This window comes from Balaenoptera borealis (assembly GCF_965194805.1).
Source record: "Balaenoptera borealis genome assembly, chromosome: 11".
NCBI lineage: Eukaryota > Metazoa > Chordata > Mammalia > Artiodactyla > Balaenopteridae > Balaenoptera > Balaenoptera borealis.
Window position 1 is genome coordinate 9,263,031 of NC_138868.1, and position 22,817 is coordinate 9,285,847.

The 22,817-nt window shown below is 51.9% G+C and overlaps 2 protein-coding genes across 3 annotated transcripts; both read left to right on the forward strand.

The window, feature by feature from the left end:
• Window positions 1–139: 139 nt before the first annotated feature.
• On the forward strand, window positions 140–19,102 carry GANAB (glucosidase II alpha subunit). Of its 2 annotated transcripts, XM_082344274.1 has the most exons (26): window positions 140–280; window positions 2,955–3,059; window positions 3,209–3,317; window positions 3,568–3,695; window positions 7,198–7,377; window positions 7,855–7,920; window positions 8,731–8,804; window positions 8,979–9,062; window positions 9,150–9,246; window positions 9,496–9,676; window positions 10,262–10,415; window positions 10,623–10,858; window positions 10,941–11,067; window positions 11,171–11,250; window positions 11,487–11,630; window positions 11,728–11,824; window positions 12,104–12,205; window positions 12,381–12,624; window positions 13,497–13,561; window positions 13,756–13,832; window positions 13,942–14,016; window positions 14,194–14,307; window positions 14,431–14,543; window positions 14,686–14,786; window positions 14,905–18,387; window positions 18,960–19,102. In XM_082344274.1, exons 1-25 carry the CDS (start codon window positions 243–245, stop codon window positions 15,012–15,014), a joined length of 2,901 nt encoding a protein of 966 aa, XP_082200400.1. In that variant the 5' UTR covers window positions 140–242; the 3' UTR covers window positions 15,015–18,387; window positions 18,960–19,102. The 2 variants fall into 2 exon arrangements, with proteins under 2 accessions (XP_082200400.1, XP_082200401.1); XM_082344275.1 differs by lacking the exon at window positions 7,855–7,920.
• Window positions 18,254–22,747, forward strand: B3GAT3 (beta-1,3-glucuronyltransferase 3). Its single transcript, XM_082344306.1, has 5 exons — window positions 18,254–18,387; window positions 19,518–19,692; window positions 21,020–21,380; window positions 21,550–21,840; window positions 22,243–22,747. The coding sequence occupies exons 1-5, from the start codon at window positions 18,306–18,308 to the stop codon at window positions 22,339–22,341; spliced, it is 1,008 nt and encodes a 335-aa protein (XP_082200432.1). The 5' UTR covers window positions 18,254–18,305; the 3' UTR covers window positions 22,342–22,747.
• The last annotated feature ends 70 nt before the right edge of the window (window positions 22,748–22,817 follow it).

Sequence of the window (22,817 nt, forward strand, 5' to 3'; positions counted from 1 at the left end):
ATGCGGAGAGCCGGCAAATTCGGACAGCGCCTGGGTCTGAACAATCCCGCCCCCTTCCTCAAGCCCCGCCCTGGCCCCGCCCCCACGAGCATTTAGAGTACGCTCTCGGCCAATGGGACAGACGCCAGGCCTCAGTGTGTCCCGGCCAATCAGGAAGCCGGAAGGGGCGGGCGCTAAGATACGTGGCTCAACGCGCGCTGGGGGAGGGGAAGCTCCGGGTCAGGGAGCAAACCCGGCACAAGATGGCGGCGGTAGCGGCAGTGGCGGCGCGTAGGAGGCGGTGAGGAGCCCGGATCCCGGGGGCGCGCCCGGGACGCCCCCAGACCCCCAAATCCCGTATCTCTCCTTCCTGTATGTTCTCCTGAGACTCCGCCACCCCCAGCCTCGTGAGGACTCTTTGTCTCTCTGGAGGCGGCCTCAGGTGCCCCCAGCCTCCTCGCCGCGTCGGGGGGGCCCTTGTTTCTGGGGCTCTCCGCTCCGGCCCGGTGGCTCTAGAAGGCCGCAGCCTTGCGTTCTTCTTGGCCTTGTCCGCTCTCAGCCGCCGCCCTCCCTGGCAGCTTGCGGCGGTTAACGCTGCCGCCTCTTTCCTGCAGTGCGCGGGGCCATCGGGGCAGAGGACGAGATGCGGCCTGGCCTCCGGGAATGCAGCCTGCCGCCCTGCGGCCCCTCAGCCGCGCTGGAAGCACCGCGGCCGGCAGTCTTGCTTCCACTGCCCTTCTCGCCCTCCCCTCGAGAGCCCCGGACCCTGCCCTGCCCTTGTCTTCACGTGGACACCAGCCCTGGCTTGTTTGGTGTCCACGGTCGTTGGGCACGGCTGGGGCAGGATCCCGTAAGTTCACAGTCGACCTGGATGATGTTGCTCAAACACAACAGTGGTTTGTTCTGCATTTATATTACTGAAAAGACGGTTCGAAACAGTCGTCAGCGCCACAGAGTGTTTACCAGGACCTAACGGATGTATCGGGGTGGGAGAGGCACGTACTGCCGGCAGCGGTGAAAAAAGCGTGGATCGTAAATCCGACTCCAGAAGCCTGTGACCTGAAACAATAAATGGGTGCACCTTTCCCTGCGACTCATTCCTGACCTTGGCTTGTGACCACCTCTTGCCCAGGGGCGTTCAAGGCATTCCTGAGTTCTTAGGGCCTTCCAACAGGTCACATCTGAAAAATCTTTCAGAAATCCTATCCCCATTGGCGTCTCTCCAAACCCATTTTATAGATTGTGCAAGTAGGACTCCAGAGAGTATTTAACTCATTGTACTTTTGATTACTGCTGCTTTGGGCTGGTGGACACGGGGTCAGTTGCTCGGGGTGTCTGCTGCAGTCACTCCTCAGGACCTGGGCCACATGCCTTACTTTTGAGTTTTCTGGTAGCATTTCTTCTGCTTGTTTTGCTACTACTTGTTCTTGCTTGGCCTATTAAACCACAAAGCCTGGTGTTTTCCTCATCTTTCTGTGTGGCCTGGCTTGCCTTGCACATTCTTCTGGAACTGGAGGGCTTACTGTGTTCTGTGATCTCCTTTCTAGTGATCTTCTTTACCTTTAGCTTTGAAGCAGATACTGAGGATATGCTGGATACAATGTGTTTGTAGGCCCTACTCTTTGGTTACCCTATTGGCAGGTAGCAAAGTTTTAATGCTGAGAAGTCTGTGTTTTTGTTTATTCTCCCTTATTTGGAACACTTTCTCAGAGTGTTCTCCTAATCAGTCACTGGGAGAGCATGTTTAAACTGCAGATTCCCTGGGACCCGGGAATCTTCATTTAGTAAGCACTGCACGTAACTCTTAACAGACGCTAAAGTGTGAGAATCCCTATTTAGCATTTACTCAGAATGGATGAATATATCCTTAACAAACTAACTTGTTCAGATAAGCCTGTTAGTCCCTTGTCTGTCATTTGATAGCGTGTTGGGGAAGTGACAAGTTTGTGGTAACCTTGGTGTGATGGTCCTCAGTGAGGCAGGCCCTGCTGGTGGTTAGTGCAATGTGCTGTACATCCTGAAGTACCTGGGCCCTGGAGTTAGGCAGAGCTGAGTTCAGCAGTGTCACCTCATACTGGCTGTTCAATCTTGGATGAATTATTGAACCTTTTATGCCTCAGTGTTCCCATCTGGGAAAAATCCCCATCCTACATTCACCAAGAAAACAGTGAAAGAAAGGGAAAAGAGTTATTAGTGTGTATAAAGAATTGGTTCTGAACACTGGTTGCCTATTAGAATTGTTCAGGGGAGTTTAAAATCTGATTCCCAGGTCCCATTTCAGGCCAATTAGATTGAAATCTTTGGGGGAGACCTGGGCATAGACACTACTGAAAACTGCAGGGAGAGTGGAAAACTAGTATAAGGCAGTTAGCCAGGCCCCCCGAGATGGGGTGGGGTGGGGGGATTAGGACTCAATACAGGTTAGCTGTTGTTATTCTTTTCAAGCTTAGGTGGCGATAGTGGTGACTTATGTCAAAGATACAGGAGTGGAGATGAGAGGAGCAGGGTGCCTCGAGTGCTATAGGGAGGTCAGGACCCCAGGAACCTGTGACCGGCAGGCTAGCTGAGGGTGCATCTTGAACTTCTTCACTGTAGGTCCCCCCAGTGTCTCGCCAGTGAAAAGGCATGGCTTACTTTGTTTCTCTGTTGCACACATACGGTGCCACCACTTCCCCTGGGACTGGCTGTTGCTGTTCCTTTCCTCTGAGAGGCTGATGTAACCTGAGTCAATACCAGGCCTCTGAAGGCCAAGGATCCTTTGTCCACTTCCTCTGCCTTTTGAAGGAAAGGTGTGCGTGAGCCAACTCCTCAGGCCTGACACTTAACCCCGCGTCCACTCTGCCTTGTTTTCTGTTTAATGGGACTCTATCTTTCTCCCCTGTTAGGGTTGTGGTGGGAAGAGGCCTTTACCTCAGAAGGTGGGGCCCTTTCTGACCCTGTGCTGATAGTGTCCTCTTTGTCCTTTTCCCCCCTAGGTCTTGGACTGGTTTGGTACTGGCTTGTTTAGGGGTCTGCCTGGGAATTAGCCTTGCTGTGGATAGAAGCAACTTTAAGACCTGCGAAGAGAGTTCCTTCTGCAAGTATGATATTTCTGGGAGACTAGAACGGAAAGTAGGGTAATGTGGGAGGTGTCTGTGGCAAATGAGGTAGCTTGGGGCACTGCAGCTGATAGAAGGACTTAGGGGCCTTGGGGAACCCTCCCCCGTTCTCAGTCATTTCACATTGGCAGGAGACAACGAAGCATACGGCCAGGCCATTCTCCATACCGAGCCTTGCTGGACTCTCTGCAGCTTGGTCCTGATGCCCTCACTGTCCATCTGATCAACGAAGTCACTAAGGTCAGGGGAGGAAAGGAGGAGTCTGGTGGGGGTGGAGAAATGGCTAAGGGGTAATTCGGGAAGGGGAAACCTATAGCCAACATCCTGTGCCATCTAACCTTGGGACTTCTACTTTGTGAGGAATTCAGATTTCAGATCCCTTAGGCAAAGGGCTAGAAGGAGGAGACCCCCTCGGGAGAGAAATGGGTTCAGAGGGCATTTCCTGGTATAGCCCTCTCCTTTCTCCAGACCCAGACCTCTGCCTCCACAGGTGTTGCTTGTGCTGGAGCTCCAGGGGCTTCGAAAGAACATGACTCGGATCAGAATTGATGAACTAGAGCCCCGGCGGCCCCGATACCGTGTGCCAGACGTGTTGGTGGCTGATCCCCCCACAGCTGGGTAAATTTTTCCTGAGAAACATATCCATCTCCATGGCCCTTTTCTCCTTCCTAATGAACCTTTATTTGGCAGCTGACTTTCTCTTCCACATTGGGATAATAGCTGACTAGCACCCGGCCGCTCTCCTCAGCCTTCCCTCATCTGTTCCTCTGTTTCACTTGTTTTCTCAACTGATCGATTGATTGGCCGAGCTGCTTGGCTTGCAGGATCTTAGTTCCCCAACCAGGGATTGAACCTGCGCCCTCGGCAGTGAAAGCACAGGGTCTTAATCACCGGACTGCCAGGGAATTCCCTCACTTGTTTTCTCTTTCACCCTTTATCTTCATTCAGTCAGCAAAGAAATACTGCTTCCTCTTCTGTGCCAGGCCTGGCCTAGGTGCTGGAGATACAAGAGGGAGTCAGCAAGGGCATGGAGCTCGCCTTCCAGGAATACAGTGTCTCTGTGGTTGGTTCCTCCCTTCCCTTCCTGTCCTGTCCCCCGTCTTGTCTCGTCTGTTTTTTTCTTCTCTTTCTTTTTTTCCCTCTTTTCTCTTTCTTTCTCTCCTTCCTTCCTTCCTTCCTCCCTCCCTTCCTCCCTTCCTTCCCTCTTTCCCTCCTTCCCTTCCTCCCTCCTCAATTTCTCCTCAGATATTCAGGATAGGATTATTTACATACTCGGGTCATGACACATCGTCATCATTATTTCACGCATGGCTCTTTGTTAAGTATTTAACTTAGAAAATAACATGATAAACCCTTCACCTAACCCAAACATATACATCTCACTGTCCTGTACCCCTGACTCCTTCAGAGATGATTGTTATTCTGAAGTTTATTATTCCCTTGTTTTTTTGTTCTCACAGTTATATCGTGGGAACGTATATACATATACACACTTCCGTACATTTCCCTAAGCAATAAATTATGTGATTTTGTTTTTGAGTTTTATAGGGAAAGTATCTTAGTGAATGTGGTCTTCTGGGATTTCCTTTTTTCACTTAACTGGATTTAACTTTGTTGCATGTAGCTTCAGAAACTCATTTTTACTGCTGTATATAATATTATGTTATATGAATATATCCCGATTTACTTCTCCATTTCTGTGTTGATGGGCATTTGGGTTGTTTCCAGTGTTGGCGTGAACATTCTTGTCCATGTCTCCTGTCTCCCTGTGCAGGAGTTTCTCTTTGGTGTATAGCTAAGAGAAGAACTGCAGAGTTGTAGAATATGGAAATCATCAACTTTCCAAGATAAAGCCGAAGTGGCTTACCAATTTACACTTCCACCAGCAATATATAAGAGGCTTATTGAACTGCATCTTCTCCAACCCTTGGTACTATTGGACTTAATTTTTGTCAGTGGAATGGCTGTAGGATGATACCATGTGGTGGTCTTGGCTTGCTTGTCTTTCCCAGTTTATTACTGATATTGAGCATATCTTCATATATTTATCTGTCATTCTGGTTTACTGTTCTGTGAAATGGAAGTTCACTGCTGTGCTCATTTTCCTTTTATGTTGTTTGTCGTCACTGATTTGTAGAAATTCATTAGTCTTGATACCAATTCTTTATTACTTACATGTATTGCAGCTATCTTTTCCCAAATTGTAGCTTATCGTTTTACTTTTCTAAAGGTGCCTTGAAAAAAAAGATTTTTTAATTTTATTTTTAAAAAATATTTACTTATTTATTTTTGGCTGCATTGGGTCTTTCGTTGCTGCGTGCAGGCTACTCTTCGTTGCAGTGCGCGGGCTTCTCTTTGCAGGGCACAAGCTCTAGGTGCGCAGGCTCAGTAGTTGTGGCTCGAGGGCTTAGTTGCTCCGCGGCATGTGGGATCTTCCCAGACCAAGGATCGAACCTGTGTCCCCTGCATTGGCAGGCAGATTCTTAACCACTGTGCCACCAGGGAAGTCCCAAAGATTTTTTAATTTTAGAATAGTTTTAGATTTATAGGAAAGTTTCAAGAATATTATGAGAGTTCCTGTATACCCTGCACTCTTGTTTTCCTCTGTTAACATTACTATGGTATATTTGTCATACATAATGAATTGATATCATTAACTAAAGTTCATGTTTCTTCTTTTTTTCATTCCTTTTTTTTAGAGTGTTTTCATTTTTTTAAATTTTATGTATTTATTTATTTTGGCTGCATTGGTCTTCTTGGCTGCGTGCGGGCTTTCTCTAGTTGCGGCGAGCGGCGGCTGCTCTTCATTGCGGTGCGTGGGCTTCTCATTGCGGTGGCTCCTCTTGTTGCGGAGCATGGGCTCTAGGTGCGTGGGCTTCAGTAGTTGTGGTGCTCTGGCTCAATAGTTGTGGCGCACGAGCTTAGCTGCTCCAAGGCATGTGGGATCTTCCCGGACCGGGGATCAAACCCGTGTCCCCTGCGTTGGTAGGCGGATTCTTAACCACTGCGCCACCATTTCATTTTTTTTTTAATTGAAGTGTAGTTGATGTACAATATTACGTAAGTTATGGGTGTACAACATAGTGATTTACAATTTTTAAAGGTCGTACTCCGTTAATAGCTATTATAAAATATTGGCTACATTCCTTGCGTTGTATGATATATCCTTGTAGCTTAAAGTCCATATTTTATTCAGATTTCCTTAGTTTTTTTGTTATTTATTTATTTACTTATGGCTGCATTGGGTCTTCGTTGCTGCGTGCGGCCTTTCTCTAGTTGCGGGGCACGGGCTTCTCATTGCAGTGGCTCCTCTTGTTGCGGAGCATGGGCTTTAGGCGCGTGGGCTTCAGTAGTTGTGGCGCACGGACTTAGTTGCCCCGCAGCACGTGGGATCTTCCCGGACCAGGGATTGAATCCGAGTTCCCTGCATTGGCAGGCGGATTCTTAACCACTACGCCACCAGGGAGGTACCAGATTTCCTTAGTTTTTACCTAATGTCCTTCTTCTGCTTCACGATCCCATCCAGGATACTGTTTTATATTTAGTTGTCATGTCTCCTGAGGCTTCTCTAGACTGGGACAATTTCTCAGACTTTTCTTGTTTTTGAATACCCTTAAGGTTTATCTTTCGATAAATAGAAATTCTGAATTTTATGTTGTCAGGTAGATAAGTCTCTTACCTTTTGGTGTTAGTGTTTTCTAAGTTGTGTTTAAATAATCCTTCTCTACCTCAGAGTCAGAAAAATATTTTTTTATATTTTCTTCTAAAGGTTTTACTTTAAAATTTTAAGTCATAATCTGTCTGGAGTTGATATTTGTATCTGGTATGAGGTAAGAATGTGATACCATTTCTTTTCTATACAGAAAATGTGTTTTTCCACTCTGTTATTGAATAGTCCTCCTGACCTCACTGAACTGCCATGCCATCTGTTACATTTCAACATTCTAAGATGCTTGGGTCTGTTTCCAGGCTCTTTATTTGATTCCTTTGGTCAACTTATCTGTCCCTGTACTGTTCCCACACTGCCTGTGTAGCTCTTAACAGGTCCCCCGTCTTCTAAGTGTCATGACTACTCCTGGCACTTTGCACTTCCTTATATCCCTTTTGATCTCTTTCCCAGGCTTTCTGTCTCTGGCCGGGATGACAACAGCGTGGAGCTAGCCATGGCTGAGGGACCCTATAAAATCATCTTGACGGCACGGCCGTTCCGCCTCGACCTCCTGGAGGGCCGCAGCCTTCTGCTCAGTGTCAACGCCCGAGGACTCTTACATTTTGAGCACCAGAGGGCTCCCAGGGTCTCGTGAGTACAGGGCTCGGGAGTGAAGGGGACCTAGTGTGAAGGAACCTAGGGGTGTTGTAGGGTCTGGGACTGGGTCCCTGGGAGGAGACAGGATGGTAGTAGAGCCAGGTCGGGGCTGGGGGCTGGGAGAAGCTGACCATCAGGGAGGGTAGCAAGCAGACCTGGGTTGAAGTTTTCTCCACTTCCTGTACAGACCAGGAGGCAGTCACTTTTGTCCGTGAGCTGTACCCTGGGCACCTCCTCCCTGAGAGGCCTGCCTGGGTCTGCCTTTTCCCTCTTCCCCCTCTCACACCATCACATTTCCCAGATTTATTTTCTTCCTTTTTTTTGTTTTGTTTTGTTTTGTTTTTTGTTTTTAATTTCTTCCCCCACCCCATCTCTTGAAGTTTGTCGACTGAAACTCACTTTTATGTTTCTGTTTTTGTGTTGGTTTTGTGCCTCCTTTTCCCCTTCCCTACCCATCTCCTCCTGCCCCAGTTTCTCGGATAAAGTTAGTCTCACGCTCGGTAGCATTTGGGATAAGATCAAGAACCTTTTCTCTAGGTAAATCCATGACCACTGGTACTGTATCTGTTCCTCTGCCCTTACCCGCCCTTCACACTGGCCCCCAGGGAAGGTGCCCCAGACCCTTCCATACCTTGTCCTTCACTCACCTCTTTTTCCCCAGCTATATGGTCTCTGGTTCTTGTTCCCCATTCCCCTGGCTAGGAGCCCCCTGGGAGAAGGAAGATGAAATGTTGGATGTCCTTGAGGAATGTAGGGAGCTTCTTGCTTTGCCAAGGGGTGGAGAGATGCTGCCTGTTGCTGGGGTTCCTGGCTCTCAGCTGGCGTGCACTGAGGCTCTGGGCAGAGCTGCTTGCCAGCTGCCCTTGAAAGCATCCTTTGGCAGAACCTCTTGTTTGAGTCCCCGTATAGAGGCTTGACCATGGTTATGACTCACTTGCCTTTGCAAAACCCTGTGTCACGCCAAGAGGCTGAGGCCCAGTGACGGAAGTTGGGGCCAGAGTCTCTTGGTAGAGGCAGCAGGGCTAGGACTGGCATTCCGAACCCAGGCCCTTGAACCTGTCTGCCTGTCTCTTCTGGAATGCTGGCAGAGGCTGGTGGTTTGGGCCTGTGTTTGGAAGGCACCTCTTAGTGGCATTTACTTCTCATTTCCCTTTCTCATTTCTCTCCCTGTCCTTTGGACACTTATCTGCTCACTGGGGGTCCCTTTCCAAGCTTTAACATTCAGTCCCTTCCTCCAATGCCTTCGTTCCTTTGGACCCTTGGCTCTCTATTCCCTCACCCCTCCTTCCACTAGCCCCTCGTCCCTGCCCCCTCTGGATTGGAGCAGACAGCTCTCCTACCTTCCAGGCAAGGATCAAAAGACCCAGCTGAGGGCGATGGGGCCCAGCCCGAGGAAACACCTGGGGATGGTGACAAGGCAAGTTGGTGGGGGTGGGTGGTTGGAGCACAGGGCTGGCTGGGAGGTTGGAGGGGAAAGGCCCACAAGAAATTTGAGCTTAGTCTTGCCATCACGGATGGGATTTAGAAAATGGGCAAGGGAAGAGAGAGGACCTGGTGTGTGATTGAGTAGTGGTCTGCTTTCTCCTTCCAGCCAGACGAGACCCAGGGGAAGGCAGAGCAAGATGAGCCAGGAGCCTGGGAAGAGACATTTAAAACTCACACTGACAGCAAGCCCTATGGTGAGCGGCTGGGAGAGCCTTGGGCAGGGGGACAGGGAGTCCTTGCCAAGCAGGAGCTCTGGAGCTCATCTTTTGCCTTTCTTCCAGGCCCCACGTCTGTTAGTTTGGACTTCTCTCTGCCAGGCATGGAGCATGTGTATGGGATCCCCGAGCATGCAGACAACCTGAGGCTGAAAGTCACTGAGTGAGTCCTACAGTGACATCAGGATATGGGGGGAGGGAAGGGGTCAGGAGTCAGGGCTGTGGGAGATGTGCATACAGATTAGGCACTGCAGACAAGCGTGGCTCACTTCCTGTGCCAGAGGACCTTTGGTCATCAGAAAATTCTGCTTTGAGAAAGGGCGGAGGGGCCAGTTTTTATCCCTCATCTGTGTCTGTGGGGCTGGGGCTGTGCGTGCCATGGCCCGGGGCCAGTCTGTCTGTCTGCCTGCAGGGGTGGGGAGCCATATCGCCTGTACAATTTGGACGTGTTCCAGTATGAGCTGTACAACCGCATGGCCCTGTATGGGTCTGTGCCTGTGCTCCTAGCACACAGCCCTCATCGGGACCTGGGCATCTTCTGGCTCAACGCCGCGGAGACCTGGGTTGATATATCCTCCAACACTGCAGGCAAGGTGAGAGCACAGGCATGGGGAGCAATAAGGGAGGGAATCGTCAGGCCTTGAGACAAATGGGTGTGTTAGGGGCATTTGCTTTGAAGAGGCTGGTAGGGTGGCCTATTTGGATACCTGTTTGGGGACTGGGTGACAGACAGGCCCTGGGCCTTGTGAGCAGCATATGAGTTCCCCGGACACTCCCAGAAGACACAGACTCATGGGGAAGGTACTTCCTTTTCTGCATTTATTAATACGTTTGTTATTGAGTATGCGTTAGGAGCTAGACCCTTTTCTAGGTGCTGGGGATATATTGCTCACTGAGTTAGGAAAGGAGGAAGGCAGAGATGAAACAGGTAACAGAGGGAAGATGAGTTCAGTGGTGGTAAATTCTAAGAAAGAAATGCAGCGGTCATGTGATGGGGGTGGGCAGTGCTGCTTATGATGGGGCCCAGGAAAGCCTCACTGAGGAGGTGACGTTTAATCTCAGCCCGAAGTGACTCAAGGAGCCAGCTGCGTGAGGACTCTGAGGAGAACACTGCTACTTTGTCTTTGGGTTGGGAAGCAAGAGGGTGGTGTCAGACCTCTCCCTGGTCCCCTCTGCAGACCCTGTTTGGGAAGATGCTGGACTACCTGCAGGGCTCTGGGGAGACCCCACAGACAGATGTTCGCTGGATATCGGAGAGTGGCATCATCGATGTCTTCCTGCTACTTGGGCCGTCTGTCTTTGACGTCTTCCGGCAGTACGCCAGTCTCACAGGTACGCGGTGTCCCTACTCTGTCAGCCTGCAGCCTCCCTTTCTGGTCCTTGGCTTCTCGAGAGGGATGACTGCGTTTTCAGAAATCCTGTGCCTCGGCCTGTTCTCTAGCCCTGTGCCCTTTCATCTCCCTCAATTTCTGGGCATCCCCATTGGCCCCAGGTTGAGCCTGACCCCATTGTGACCCCCATCCCTCACTGAACCTGCAGGGACCCAGGTATTGCCCCCGCTCTTCTCCCTCGGCTACCACCAGAGCCGCTGGAACTATCGGGATGAGGCTGACGTTCTGGAAGTCGATCAGGGCTTCGATGATCACAACCTGCCTTGCGATGTCATCTGGCTGGACATTGAGCATGCTGATGGCAAGCGGTATTTCACCTGGGACCCCAGCCGTTTCCCCCAGCCCCTCACCATGCTTGAGCATTTGGCCTCCAAGAGGCGGAAGGTAAGAAGGCCGCAGCCATGGTTGGTTTTCTCAGGCATGATATCCCTGGAGAACTCTGACCACCCATGTTCCGTGCCCCCAGCTGGTGGCCATCGTGGACCCCCACATCAAGGTGGACTCTGGCTACCGCGTACATGAAGAGTTGCAGAACCTGGGTCTGTACGTTAAAACCCGGGATGGCTCTGACTATGAAGGCTGGTGCTGGCCAGGTAGGTGGGCCCGGAATTGAAGGAGGCTGTTGGGAGACCAGGGAGCTAGAGTGGAGGCTGTTTTGCCCCTCAGGGGTTGAAAGCCATCCTTGATTTCGTCTAGGCGCAGCTGGTTACCCTGATTTCACCAATCCCAAGATGAGGGCCTGGTGGGCTAACATGTTTCGCTTTGACAATTATGAGGTATGGCAGCCCCTCCCGACCTGCCTCTGTCTTTCCCACTCTACCTCTTGGAATCAGTCATTCTCTGCCTGCTAGCCCTGCTATGGTTGGTTGCTCATAAGATGTCAGGTGGCCTTGATGACCCTGGGAGGGCCCTGAGAAATGCATCTTTCTGGATTCCTAGGAGCTCTCTGCTCTGACACTGTCTTCTTCCTCCCCTCTGTCGTCTGTCCCCATTTTCTGCCTTGTGTTCTCAGGGCTCATCTCCCAGCCTCTATGTCTGGAATGACATGAATGAACCATCCGTGTTCAATGGTCCTGAGGTCACCATGCTCAAGGATGCCCAGCATTATGGGGGCTGGGAGCACCGAGACGTGCATAACATCTATGGCCTCTACGTGGTAAGGGACTGAGAGAGGAGAGACCAAGGGCCGAGAACTTGCACCGATGACAGCTGGCTTTTGCTCCTCACTACCCTTCTTTCCTGTTCCCACGCAGCACATGGCGACTGCTGATGGGCTGGTGCTGCGCTCCGGGGGCATAGAACGCCCCTTTGTCCTGAGCAGGGCTTTCTTTGCTGGCTCCCAGCGCTTTGGTAAGATTTGGAGAATAAAGCCGTGGCAGAGGGACCTGGGCCTGGTTCTTGGAGAAGTCTGTCCATCCTCTGAGAGTTACGTGCTTCCTTCCAGCTGTTCACTAAAAGCGAGGCAGGGAGTGGGAGGGCCAGTCCCTGTTGAAGTGCTCTTGTGAACTCTGCCATCTTCAGCAGGACTCTGGGGGCCCCAGAGGAGATGTGGCAGGTTAGAGAGGTCAGCTATGTAAAAGGCTGAGCCCCTTCACTGTTTGCAAGCTCCCTCCCTCTTTTCTTCCTCAGGAGCCGTGTGGACAGGCGACAATGCTGCCGAATGGGACCATTTGAAGATCTCTATTCCTATGTGTCTCAGCTTGGGGCTGGTGGGACTTTCCTTCTGTGGAGGTGAGAGGGCAAGGAACTTGGAGCCTTGCTTTGGCGGGAGAGGGGCAAGGTAGAGGGCATAAAACCTAGGCCTGAGCAGAGAACTGACAGTCCACGATGGGGCCTTGGGGGGCTCCTTAGGCAGCAGCCCTCCTTCACCCTCTTTTCCAACCGGTTTCCTCCCTCCCCTCTCTAGCGGATGTGGGCGGCTTCTTCAAAAATCCAGAGCCAGAGCTGCTTGTGCGCTGGTACCAGATGGGTGCCTACCAGCCATTCTTCCGGGCACATGCCCACTTGGACACTGGTCGGCGAGAGCCGTGGTTGTTACCGTCTCAGTACCATGACATAATCCGAGATGCCTTGGGTCAGCGATACTCCTTACTGCCCTTCTGGTACACCCTCTTCTATCAGGCCCATCGTGAAGGGATTCCTATCATGAGGTGAGGCATTCAGTTGGGTCTGTGTAGAGTGGACTGAGATGGCTGGGAGACGGGGCTCCATCTCCGGGCCTCTTGCCTCATTCGCCAGGGCCTTGTAAAGGAGGGAAATCTGACTGCAAGGTCAAGAGTAAGAAGAGACCAGTGGGGAGATGAAGAGCAGTAAACGTTACTGAGTGCTTATGACGTGCCAGGCATTACTCATCACTATCCCCAGAGCCAGAAACAAGTCAGACAAGTGTCCTCCCCTTGTGGAACTTACATTCTTCGGAGGAAGACAGAGAGACATGTATACAAATATGGAAATAGGAAAACTGCCAAAACTGACAGACTTTTTGAAAAAAACAGAACAGGGTAACGGAGTTAAGTTCCACAAACAGGCCACGTAAAGTTGAGCCCTGACTGATGAGTAAGACAGACTTTTGTGATGCAGAGGAAGAATGTTCCAAGCAGGGGAGATTGCAAGTGCAAAAATTATGAAATGGAAATGAGTTTGTTGTGTTCCAGGAGTAGGAACAAACCAGTGTGTCTCAGGGGTAAAGAACCAGAGGGAGAGGTAGATGAGGTGGAGTGGAAAATTCAACCTGAACTGGAGGGCTTTTCAGGCCAGGATAATGCAGTGGCCGCTGGGAGGTAGCTATGCAGAGCAGTTTCCAGAGGGAGCAAGGTGGGAAGAGGCAGGGAGACGGGTTGGGAAGTTAAATGTCTAGACCAAGGTCAGAGTGCAGAGCTGAGTCCTTAAGCCTGCTGGGCTGTCTGGCTGCCAGCTCGCGGGTCTTTCCCCTGTGCTGGTCTTCTTGCCAGTTCCTGGGGTAGCATCTTTGACTTCTGCCAAACAGCAAGTGTCTTCCTTTCTTGTCCTGCTTCCTTCCTAGGCCCTTGTGGGTGCATTATCCTCAGGATGTGACCACCTTCAGTATAGATGATCAGTTCCTGCTTGGTGAGAAACAAGGGGGACAGTTAGTGGTGGGTTGGGATAGGGCTGAGAAGAAGCAAGCACTGTGAGAGATACGTCTGTGGATGTGCAGGGAGGGAGGAGTGAACGAGGCCAGGGGTGCAAGGGGGTGGGTGCTCTAGGGCTCCCTCTTTGGGAACTGATCTCCCCAATTCAGAGTTGATTCTGCTGTGTCTTAGGGGATGCATTGCTGGTTCACCCTGTATCAGACTCTGAGGCTCATGGCGTGCAGGTCTATCTGCCTGGCCAAGGGGAGGTGAGTTAAGGAAGGGTGTGGTGGGGAAAGGTGGTGGAGGTCAGAGAGGGTAAAAAGAGTGGGGGTCCTCTGTGCAGCGAGTGACCGAGTATATCCTCTGCACCCACAGGTGTGGTATGACGTTCATAGCTACCAGAAGCATCATGGTCCCCAGACCCTGTATCTGCCTGTAACTCTAAGCAGTGTGAGTATGCCTGGCCCAGCTGCCAGCTCCATCTCCCTGTAGGTTTCCAGAAGGGGAGAGAGTGTATACTTTGGAGTCCAGTTCCTAAGGGGACACAGATATGCACGAGCAAAAGATATTGCAGGGCCCAGGGTTGAACAACAGGGCTACTTCATCCCAGCGCTGCTCTTGCCCTAGATCCCTGTGTTCCAGCGTGGAGGGACAATTGTGCCCCGATGGATGCGAGTGCGGCGTTCTTCGGACTGCATGAAGGATGACCCCATCACTCTCTACGTTGCACTCAGCCTCCAGGTGAGCGCATAGGCAGGGAGCCTCCTCAACCATCTGCCTACCTTCCTAGGATTCAGTCCCCTGGGGATGTGCCCCTCACTCCCTCTTGGGCTCAGGCTCTCGCCTATCCCACTTCCTGCTCAGGGTACGGCCCAAGGAGAGCTCTTTCTAGATGATGGGCACACGTTCAACTATCAGACTCGCCATGAGTTCCTGCTGCGTCGATTCTCATTCTCTGGCAACACCCTTGTCTCCAGGTGAGGAGGTACCCTTTCTTCCCTGGCAGCCTCTGGGATGCTTACAGCTCACTGTGCTCTTACATCATGGCCTTGCTCTGCTCTCCTCCTTTCTGCTCTGACAGTTATTTTCCTGACGGGTATCCATTTTTGCTTCCTCCAGCTCAGCCGACCCCAAAGGCCACTTTGAGACACCAATTTGGATTGAGCGGGTGGTGATAATAGGGGCTGGAAAGCCAGCAACCGTGGTACTCCAGACAAAAGGTGAGTGATCTGGCCCCCAGGTGGGGAAAGAGGAGAAGCAGGGGCAGGGTTGGGGACCCCCTGCGTATAGGAAAGTAGTTGCTATTGACTCTGGCACTCTTTCTCTTTCCTCCACCAGGATCTCCTGAAAGCCGCCTGTCCTTCCAGCATGACCCTGAGACCTCTGTGTTGATCCTGCGCAAGCCTGGCGTCAGTGTGGTATCCGACTGGAGTATTCACCTGCGATAACCCAAGGGATGTTGGGGTGGGGTGTGATGGTCATGATAGTTACTCTTCCTTCTGCCCTGGAGCTTGACCTTCCCCAGACTTCACCTTTCTTATCTCAAGATCCACATTCTGCCAACATCTGGGCAGGATGAGAGGGCTTTCCCTGGGCTCTGAATTCATTTTGTGATCTCCTGACCTCTCCCACCCCATTGACACCAAATCTCCCTTCATCCCCAAATATTCTGTTGCTCTGACTGGAGCACATTCACCTGTGAAGACCAGGGGACCACAGGGCCCTTGCTTTCCCTTCTCTTTTCTTTCTTCTGGGGGCCCTGAATCTCCTCCATACCCTCTCCATTCATGTCTCTTGTGTGTTGATGCCATTTCTTAGAAGAAGATGAGGGCAGTGAGCTTTAGGGCTCCTTTTCTCCTTCCCCTTCCCTCCCCACCAAACTGTTCTCCCTCCTTTTATTTCTTCCTCCTGGCTCTTCTCTATCAGGCCTCCCCTTTTTATGCCCCATTGATGCACTGGGTCCACCCCTTACCCTGAGAAGGGATGAATGGATCAAAGGAGTGAGGTTGCTGGAAAACATCCTCTTCCCTGGCATCCCAGCCTTTCCTCTCCCTGCTTCTCTCTAGAGCAGCTGCGGTTCTGACAGGGGCAGTTCTACCTCCCCTGTCCCTTGGGGGAAAGAAGTTTCCACTCCTTAAGAGGGGATGAGCGAGACTTCTTTTGCCTCCTAAAATTTTGTCCCCTTGAGGGGCATTTCCAGATGGAGAAATCAGTTGTGGTTTCATCGAATCATGGTCACCTGTATTTATTGCTGGGGGAAGGCTGAGGGTGGGGGAGATGACCATGTGCGCTCAGGGTTGGCCCAGGGCCCTGGGTGGGGGGTGGGGGAGGACTAACTGGGGACGATGGGGAATGTTTGTGGGAATTTTTTTTACTTCCTTTTGGCCCCCAGCTGTGACAGGTTTTGATAAAAGGAGAAACAATAAAGAGAGAAACCATAAATAACTGTTGGCGTCTGGATTCCAGTTCTGGCCTGAACCACAGACCCCTAAAAGCCCGAGGACCTGACATTTTCATTTAGCTTCAGCATTAAGCCTCATTGGTTGAGCAAAATGAGTGAGTGCAAGCCTCCTTCAGCTTGCTTGATGCCAATATTTTTTTTAAATTAATTAATTAATTTTTGGCTGCATTGGGTCCTCGTTGCTGCACGCGGGCTTTCTCTAGTTGCGGCGAGCGGGGGCTACCTACCCTTCGTTGCGGTGCGCGGGCTTCTCATTGCGGTGGCTTCTCTTTGTTGCGGAGCATGGGCTCTAGGTGCATGGACTTCAGTAGTTGCGGCACGTGGGCTCTGTAGTTCTGGCTCTCAGGCTCTAGAGCGCAGGCTCAGTAGTTGCACACGGGCTTAGTTGCTCCGCGGCATGTGGGATCTTCCCGGACCAGGGCTGGAACCCATGTCCCCTGCGTTGGCAGGCGGATTCTTAACCACTGCGCCACAGGGAAGTCCCTGATGCCAGTATTTTCATAGAGGAGCCCAGCAAGGTCATCAGATTTTAGTAGGCCTAGTTAATAGTGGTGACCAGAGCTAATGGGGTCCCTCTTGAATAGAAATAGCTATATGTCAGATGTTCTCATACTAAAGACTGCTTCTCTTTAGCTAGCAGCATTTAAAAAAATTTCCCATTGTGTTAGTGACAGGAAATAGTTTCCTCCATTTTGTTGACTGACCACAAGTCTTAGAGATTATTTTAACAAGAAACTAGGTTTGTCTGTTTGGAAAAATTACTGCTCAGGATGGTTTATGCCTGTGAGGAGTTAGGGGATGTGTTCATGGAATTCCTCAGCTCAAGAAATATTTCCAGGGGCTTCCTGGGTGGTGCAGTGGTTAAGAATCCGCCTGCCAGTGCAGGGGACACCGGTTCGAGCCCTGGTCCGGGAAGATCCCACATGCCGCGGAGCAACTAAGCCCGTGAGCCACAACTACTGAGCCTGCACTCTAGAACCCGCGAGCCACAACTACTGAGCCCACGTGCCACAACTACTGAAGCCCGCGTGCCTAGAGCCCATGCTCCACAACGAGAGAAGCCACTGCAATGAGAAGCCCACGCGCCGCAGTGAAGAGTAGCCCCCGCTGGCTGCAACTAGAGAAGGCCTACGGGCAGCAACGAAGACCCAATGCAGCCAAAAATAAACAAATAAATAAATTTATTAAAAAAAGAAATTTCCAGTTAATTCCCTGGGAGATAGCTCATTGCCTTGGCATTTTACCCCCACCCCTACTGTCACCTGTTTCAGTGTGGGTCAGAGGAGACAGTACAGATCCTGGAGTCAGGTATCTAGAAGGGACATAGAAAATTGTACAATGGGAAGGAATTACATGATTTGGCGCAGTTTTACTTACTTATCTGTAAAATGGGGACAATACCTATCTCTTACACAAAAGTCGACCAAGATACTGTGACAACCCTGAAGAATAGCAGTTTGCTCCTGAACTACTGCCAGATGTGCTGGAGAAACACTGTGGATATAAACTCTTCATCCCAGAAAGGGACCTGATTCCAAGTCATACTAGAAATTCCAAAAAAAAAAAGAAATTCCAAGAAATATTAGAATATAAGAGGTTGATTAATTAATGAAATATCAAAAATACCCCTTTACTATTTTTTGGTTTAATTTATTAGATTACTATGTATTTTTTGCATTTTTGCCAGGAGTATCTTGTTAAATATCAAAATTCTGCAACATCAATTTTTAGAGTGGTACTATCCTAAATTGTATTAAAATTATAATCAAAGGATTATAGTGAGGATTGTATGAGACACCCAGGGCACAGGCTTGGCACATGATAGGCCCTAGATTTCACTCATTCATGTAACAAGTGTGTATTGAACTACTGTTACTACCTGCAGTGACTGATGGATGAATGAATATCAGGAGAAAATCTGCGCAGAGGGACTAGAGATCAAGGGGAGGGTCTCAAAGCCACTCCCAAGTACCCTACCTGGCTTCTGACCGCCGGCCACGTGCGCTTGATACGCCGGATATGACGTCACCCACTCCCGTGGTTCCCAGAACTAGGTGGTGGGAGCGGAAATTAACCCGGAGGGAGGGAGTGTGCAGACTGACCGGAAGTGGGCGGCGACGTTTGCTGCCAGCTCCAGCTCCTGGGAGCCGGGCGAGAGGAGGGTGAGGAGGGCGGGACAAGGGGCGGGGCCGCTGCAGGGGCGGGGCTTGCGGGCTGGGGGCGGGGACCTTCGTGCCTGCCGGCCCCCGCCTGTCCAGGCGCTGGCGGTGGCGCGGCCATGAAGCTGAAGCTGAAGAACGTGTTCCTCGCCTACTTCCTGGTGTCGATCGCCGGCCTCCTCTACGCGCTGGTGCAGCTCGGTGAGCGGGGCGGGGCGGGGGTGCGGCGGGTCGGCCCGAGGGCACCCGCCGCCGAGCATCCCGCCCTGGGGATGAACCCCCGCGCAGACCGCATTCATCCGGCTCGGCCCTCCGACAGCCCTCTGCGGCCGCCGGGCGCAGTCCCCTCTCTAGAACGCACCGCGGCTGCCCGCCGCACCTCGGGTGAAATCAGACTCCTTCCCAGAGCCTGCAAGGCCCCGCAGGATCCTGCCTCGGTCTGCCTCTCTAACCCCATTTCCTAACCCTCTCGCTCGCTCTGCTCCGGCCACACTGGCTTCATGACAGTTTCTTGAAAACCCCACGCTCATTGCTTCCAAGCACTTAACCTGTCCCCGCTGCCTGTGGTGCTGTTCTCCCAGCTCTTTCCCAGCTGCCTCTTTCTCATCCTTCAGGTTTCAGCTCACATGTCACCACCTCACAGGCCTTCCTTGACCACCTTAGCTAAAGTAACTCTCTTAATCTGGATTCTCTTTAAGTCTCTATCCTATTTGTTTCCTTCATGGCCCTTACCACGGTTTCTAATAATTTTATTAATTTGTTTCTTTGCTTAGTGTCCAGCTCCTCCACTAAACTGAAACCTCCATGAGGGCAGGGACCATGTCTGTTTGGTTTCCTGCTGCATCCCGGGCACCTAAGGCAGTGCCTCCCAGGAGGAGCATTCAATAAATATTTATCCAATGATGGAATCAATGAATTTAATGAGTCTTTGGTCACACAGCCAGCGGAACAGATTGAACCCTGCCTCTTATGCAGGGATTTAGAGACTGGGCCACTGCATGATCCTCAGGTATTTGAAAGACTGTCCTGTTTTAGGAGATCAACTTGTTCTTTATGGTTCCAGAAGGCAGAATTAGGACCAGCAGGTAGAAAGGATGGAGGCAGATAATCAGCTCAATAGCCAAATGAAAACTGTAATGGATGGAATTGTTGAAGTCAGAGAGGGACTGCTAATTGAGGCAGTGAGCTCCCCACCACCCAAGGCGTAGAAAAGCTGTTTAGAGAAGTTGTAAAGAGAGCCCGGCACTGGCTAGTTGAACAGAAGGTTATGGCCCTTTGGGATGCTGAACGTACTGTGGTTCTCTGCCCCCATCCCTGCTTCCCGGGACCAGGCCAGCCATGTGACTGCCTCTCTCCCCTGCGGGCAGCAGCAGAGCAGCTTCGGCAGAAGGATCTGAGGATTTCCCAGCTGCAAGCCGATCTCCGCCGCCCACCCCCTGCCCCTGCCCAGCCCCCTGAACCTGAGGCTCTGCCTACTATCTATGTTGTTACCCCCACCTATGCCAGGTATGGGCTGTGATGCACCCAAGATCTGCATGGACCAAGAGGCTGGGGTCGATGATGAGTTTCGGGAGGCGCTGGGCCAGGGGATGTTCCTCAAGCTAAGGCATGCCAAATGACAGGCTAAATGAACCACATCATTACTCAAAGATTTGTGGGAAAATGTTTTTCTATTAAAATAGACAGGGATGTGCTGTGAAGTAGAATACAATATTCCTGAGAAATTTTAAGATAGAACAATAAAGTCGCAAAGAAATTCTGAACTTGCCAGTGAGTTCACTCTCTCTCCTTAGGGAGCCTTTGGTGAGAAAGTTTGGGAACCCCTTGACTAAATCGAAGTAGAAAAGGACTTGGCCCTACAGTCATACGGGGGTCTAGAAATAGTTACGCCAGCTATTATTTGCGGTGTGTTTACTCTCTGCCCCACACTGTGCTAAGTGTGTTCCTTTTTTTTTTTTTTTTTAATAAAACATAGCGTTATTAGTGATACAAACCAACTGGGGAATGTGGTTTTGAATCTGTAGCCAAAAGGGCTTGCTGACATCTGCCTGGAATCAGATGGCTGACCCACCTACGCCAGGGCATCTCTAGACCCTCTCCACCTCCCTACACACACCATCAGCCTGGGGTGGGCAGGCCCATCTGAAGGGTAAAGAAGCCTGCAAGAGACTGGGCCCCTACCTTCCCTGTTTCTTGTCTAAACTTGGATAAATCTTCGTCCCCTGAAGAGGAATGAGCCAAAGGGCTCCTCTAAACTCTTCTACCTGGAAATCCAAGCATAGGCGGCAAAGAACATGGTCCTACTGGTATTCTAAAAAGTCATGATCTTATTTAATCTTTAAAACAACATTGTTGTAAAGTACTGTTATTTTAAAGCCAAGAAAACTGAGGCTTGGGGAGATGGAGCCATTTCCCCAGATGTCTCACCTAATAAGTTACAAAACTGGCATTCAAACCCAGATCTGATTTCAAAGCCTGTGCCCTTAATTTATAGTCAGATCCCTGGGGTTGAGGTGAGTGACAGACATGGACATTAAGAACAGGGCAGGTGAGTCAATCCCCTGGCGGTCCAGTGGTTAGGACTCAGCGCTTCTACTACAGTGGGCATGGGTTCCATCCCTGGTCAGGGAACTAAGATCCTGCAAGCTGAGTGGCTCGGTCAAAAAACAAAACAAGACAAAAGAACAGGGAGTTTGGGTGCTGGTCGGGGAAAGGTCACGGGGTGGGGGGTGTGTGTGGGGGTGCTAGGAGTGGCCCAGGAGAAGCCATATGTACCCTCTGGAGTGGGCAAATGGTGCCTACCCCTTTCCCTCCTGCATCTTTCCCCCTGCAGGCTGGTGCAGAAGGCGGAGCTGGTGCGGCTGTCCCAGACCCTAAGCCTGGTGCCCCGGCTGCACTGGCTGCTGGTAGAGGATGCTGAGGGCCCCACCCCATTGGTCTCGGGGCTGCTGGCTGCCTCTGGCCTCCTCTTCACACACCTGGCGGTCCTCACCCCCAAGGCCCAGCGACTCCGGGAGGGCGAGCCAGGCTGGGTTCGGCCCCGAGGTGTAGAGCAACGGAACAGGGCCCTGGACTGGCTCCGGAGCAGAGGGGGTGCTGTGGCGGGAGAGAAGGATCCACCCCCACCAGGCACCCGGGGAGTTGTGTACTTTGCTGACGATGACAACACCTACAGCCGGGAGCTCTTCGAGGAGGTGAGCACTGACACGGGGCTGGGGAGACAGGCCAGTGGGGCCCGCGTCATCTATTTCCCTAGGTGAGGAGTGGGGAGCGGTGGGGCAGAGTGACTCAAGTGGTCCTTCCTGCTGCTCCCGTTCCTCTGGGCCACCTCCTGTCTGTTTCTTCTTTCCTGACTTCTGTTAGATGCGCTGGACCCGTGGAGTCTCAGTGTGGCCAGTGGGGCTGGTGGGCGGCCTGCGATTCGAGGGCCCTCGCGTACAGGATGGCCGGGTTGTGGGCTTCCACACGGCATGGGAGCCCAATAGGCCCTTCCCAGTGGATATGGCGGGATTTGCTGTCTCCCTGCCCTTGCTGTTGGCTAAACCCAACGCCCGGTTTGATGCCACTGCTCCTCGGGGCCACCTGGAGAGCAGTCTCCTGAGCCACCTCGTAGATCCCAAGGACCTGGAGCCGCGGGCTGCCAACTGCACTCGGGTAAGGGGATGGAGGTGGGCACAGAAATCTGACTGTGGGATGGACGGGTGATGGGAGAAGTGGAATGAGGCCCTGGGGAGTAGGATCAAGGATGGGTGTTTGAACCAGGAGAGACCCTCCAGGGCTCAGATTCAACCTTGCTTGCTCTCCTGAAGGGGAAGCTGGGAGGCAGGGAAGGAAAGTGGTCTTCCTGCCACTCTGTCTCCTGGCACCCATGTGACACAGAGAGGGTAAGGGATTAAGCCCCATTTTAGAGGCACTAAAGCCTCCCCCCACCCGCCCTTCATACTTGGGCAGCCAACCCGGTGTGTGTCGAGGGGGTTGGAGAACCCGTTCTACACCGAGTGCCCCAGAGGCTTGGCTGTGGCTGGGCCCGGCTCTAACTGAAACCTCTCGGGACAGGTTCTGGTGTGGCATACGCGGACAGAGAAGCCCAAGATGAAGCAGGAGGAGCAGCTACAGCGGCAGGGCCGAGGCTCAGACCCAGCTGTCGAGGTGTGATGGCGGCCCTACCCTGCCCACCACCTCATCAGACACAGATCTGTGGGACTGGATCCCTGGCCTGCCCAGGATGTGGTTCTCCAAGTCCTGACCCCTCAGAGCCAGGGGCGGCCCTTCTGCCCCTTCAACCCCAGGGCGTGGCCCAGCTGCTTCTCCCCTCCCCCAGCCTGCCTTGTGGCACTGCCCACAGGCTAGGGACAAGCGGCCCTTGTGTTGAGCCAGATCGGCCCTGTCTGGGGCGGAGCAGAAAACAGAGAGTCTCGGGAGGGAGGGCGGCTGAGTGACTGCGTAACTTATTGGGGCTGGGCATGCACTGGGGGGCTGGAGGAGCTGGGCTGGACCCTCCCCACCTGAGCATGCTGACCCCCCCCCTCCCACCTCCAGAATAAAAACTCTCAACCTGGAAGGGCTTCTGTTTTCCTTCACGTCCCATGTCAGTTTCTTGCATTTGATCCTTACCAGGTCAAAACCCTGGA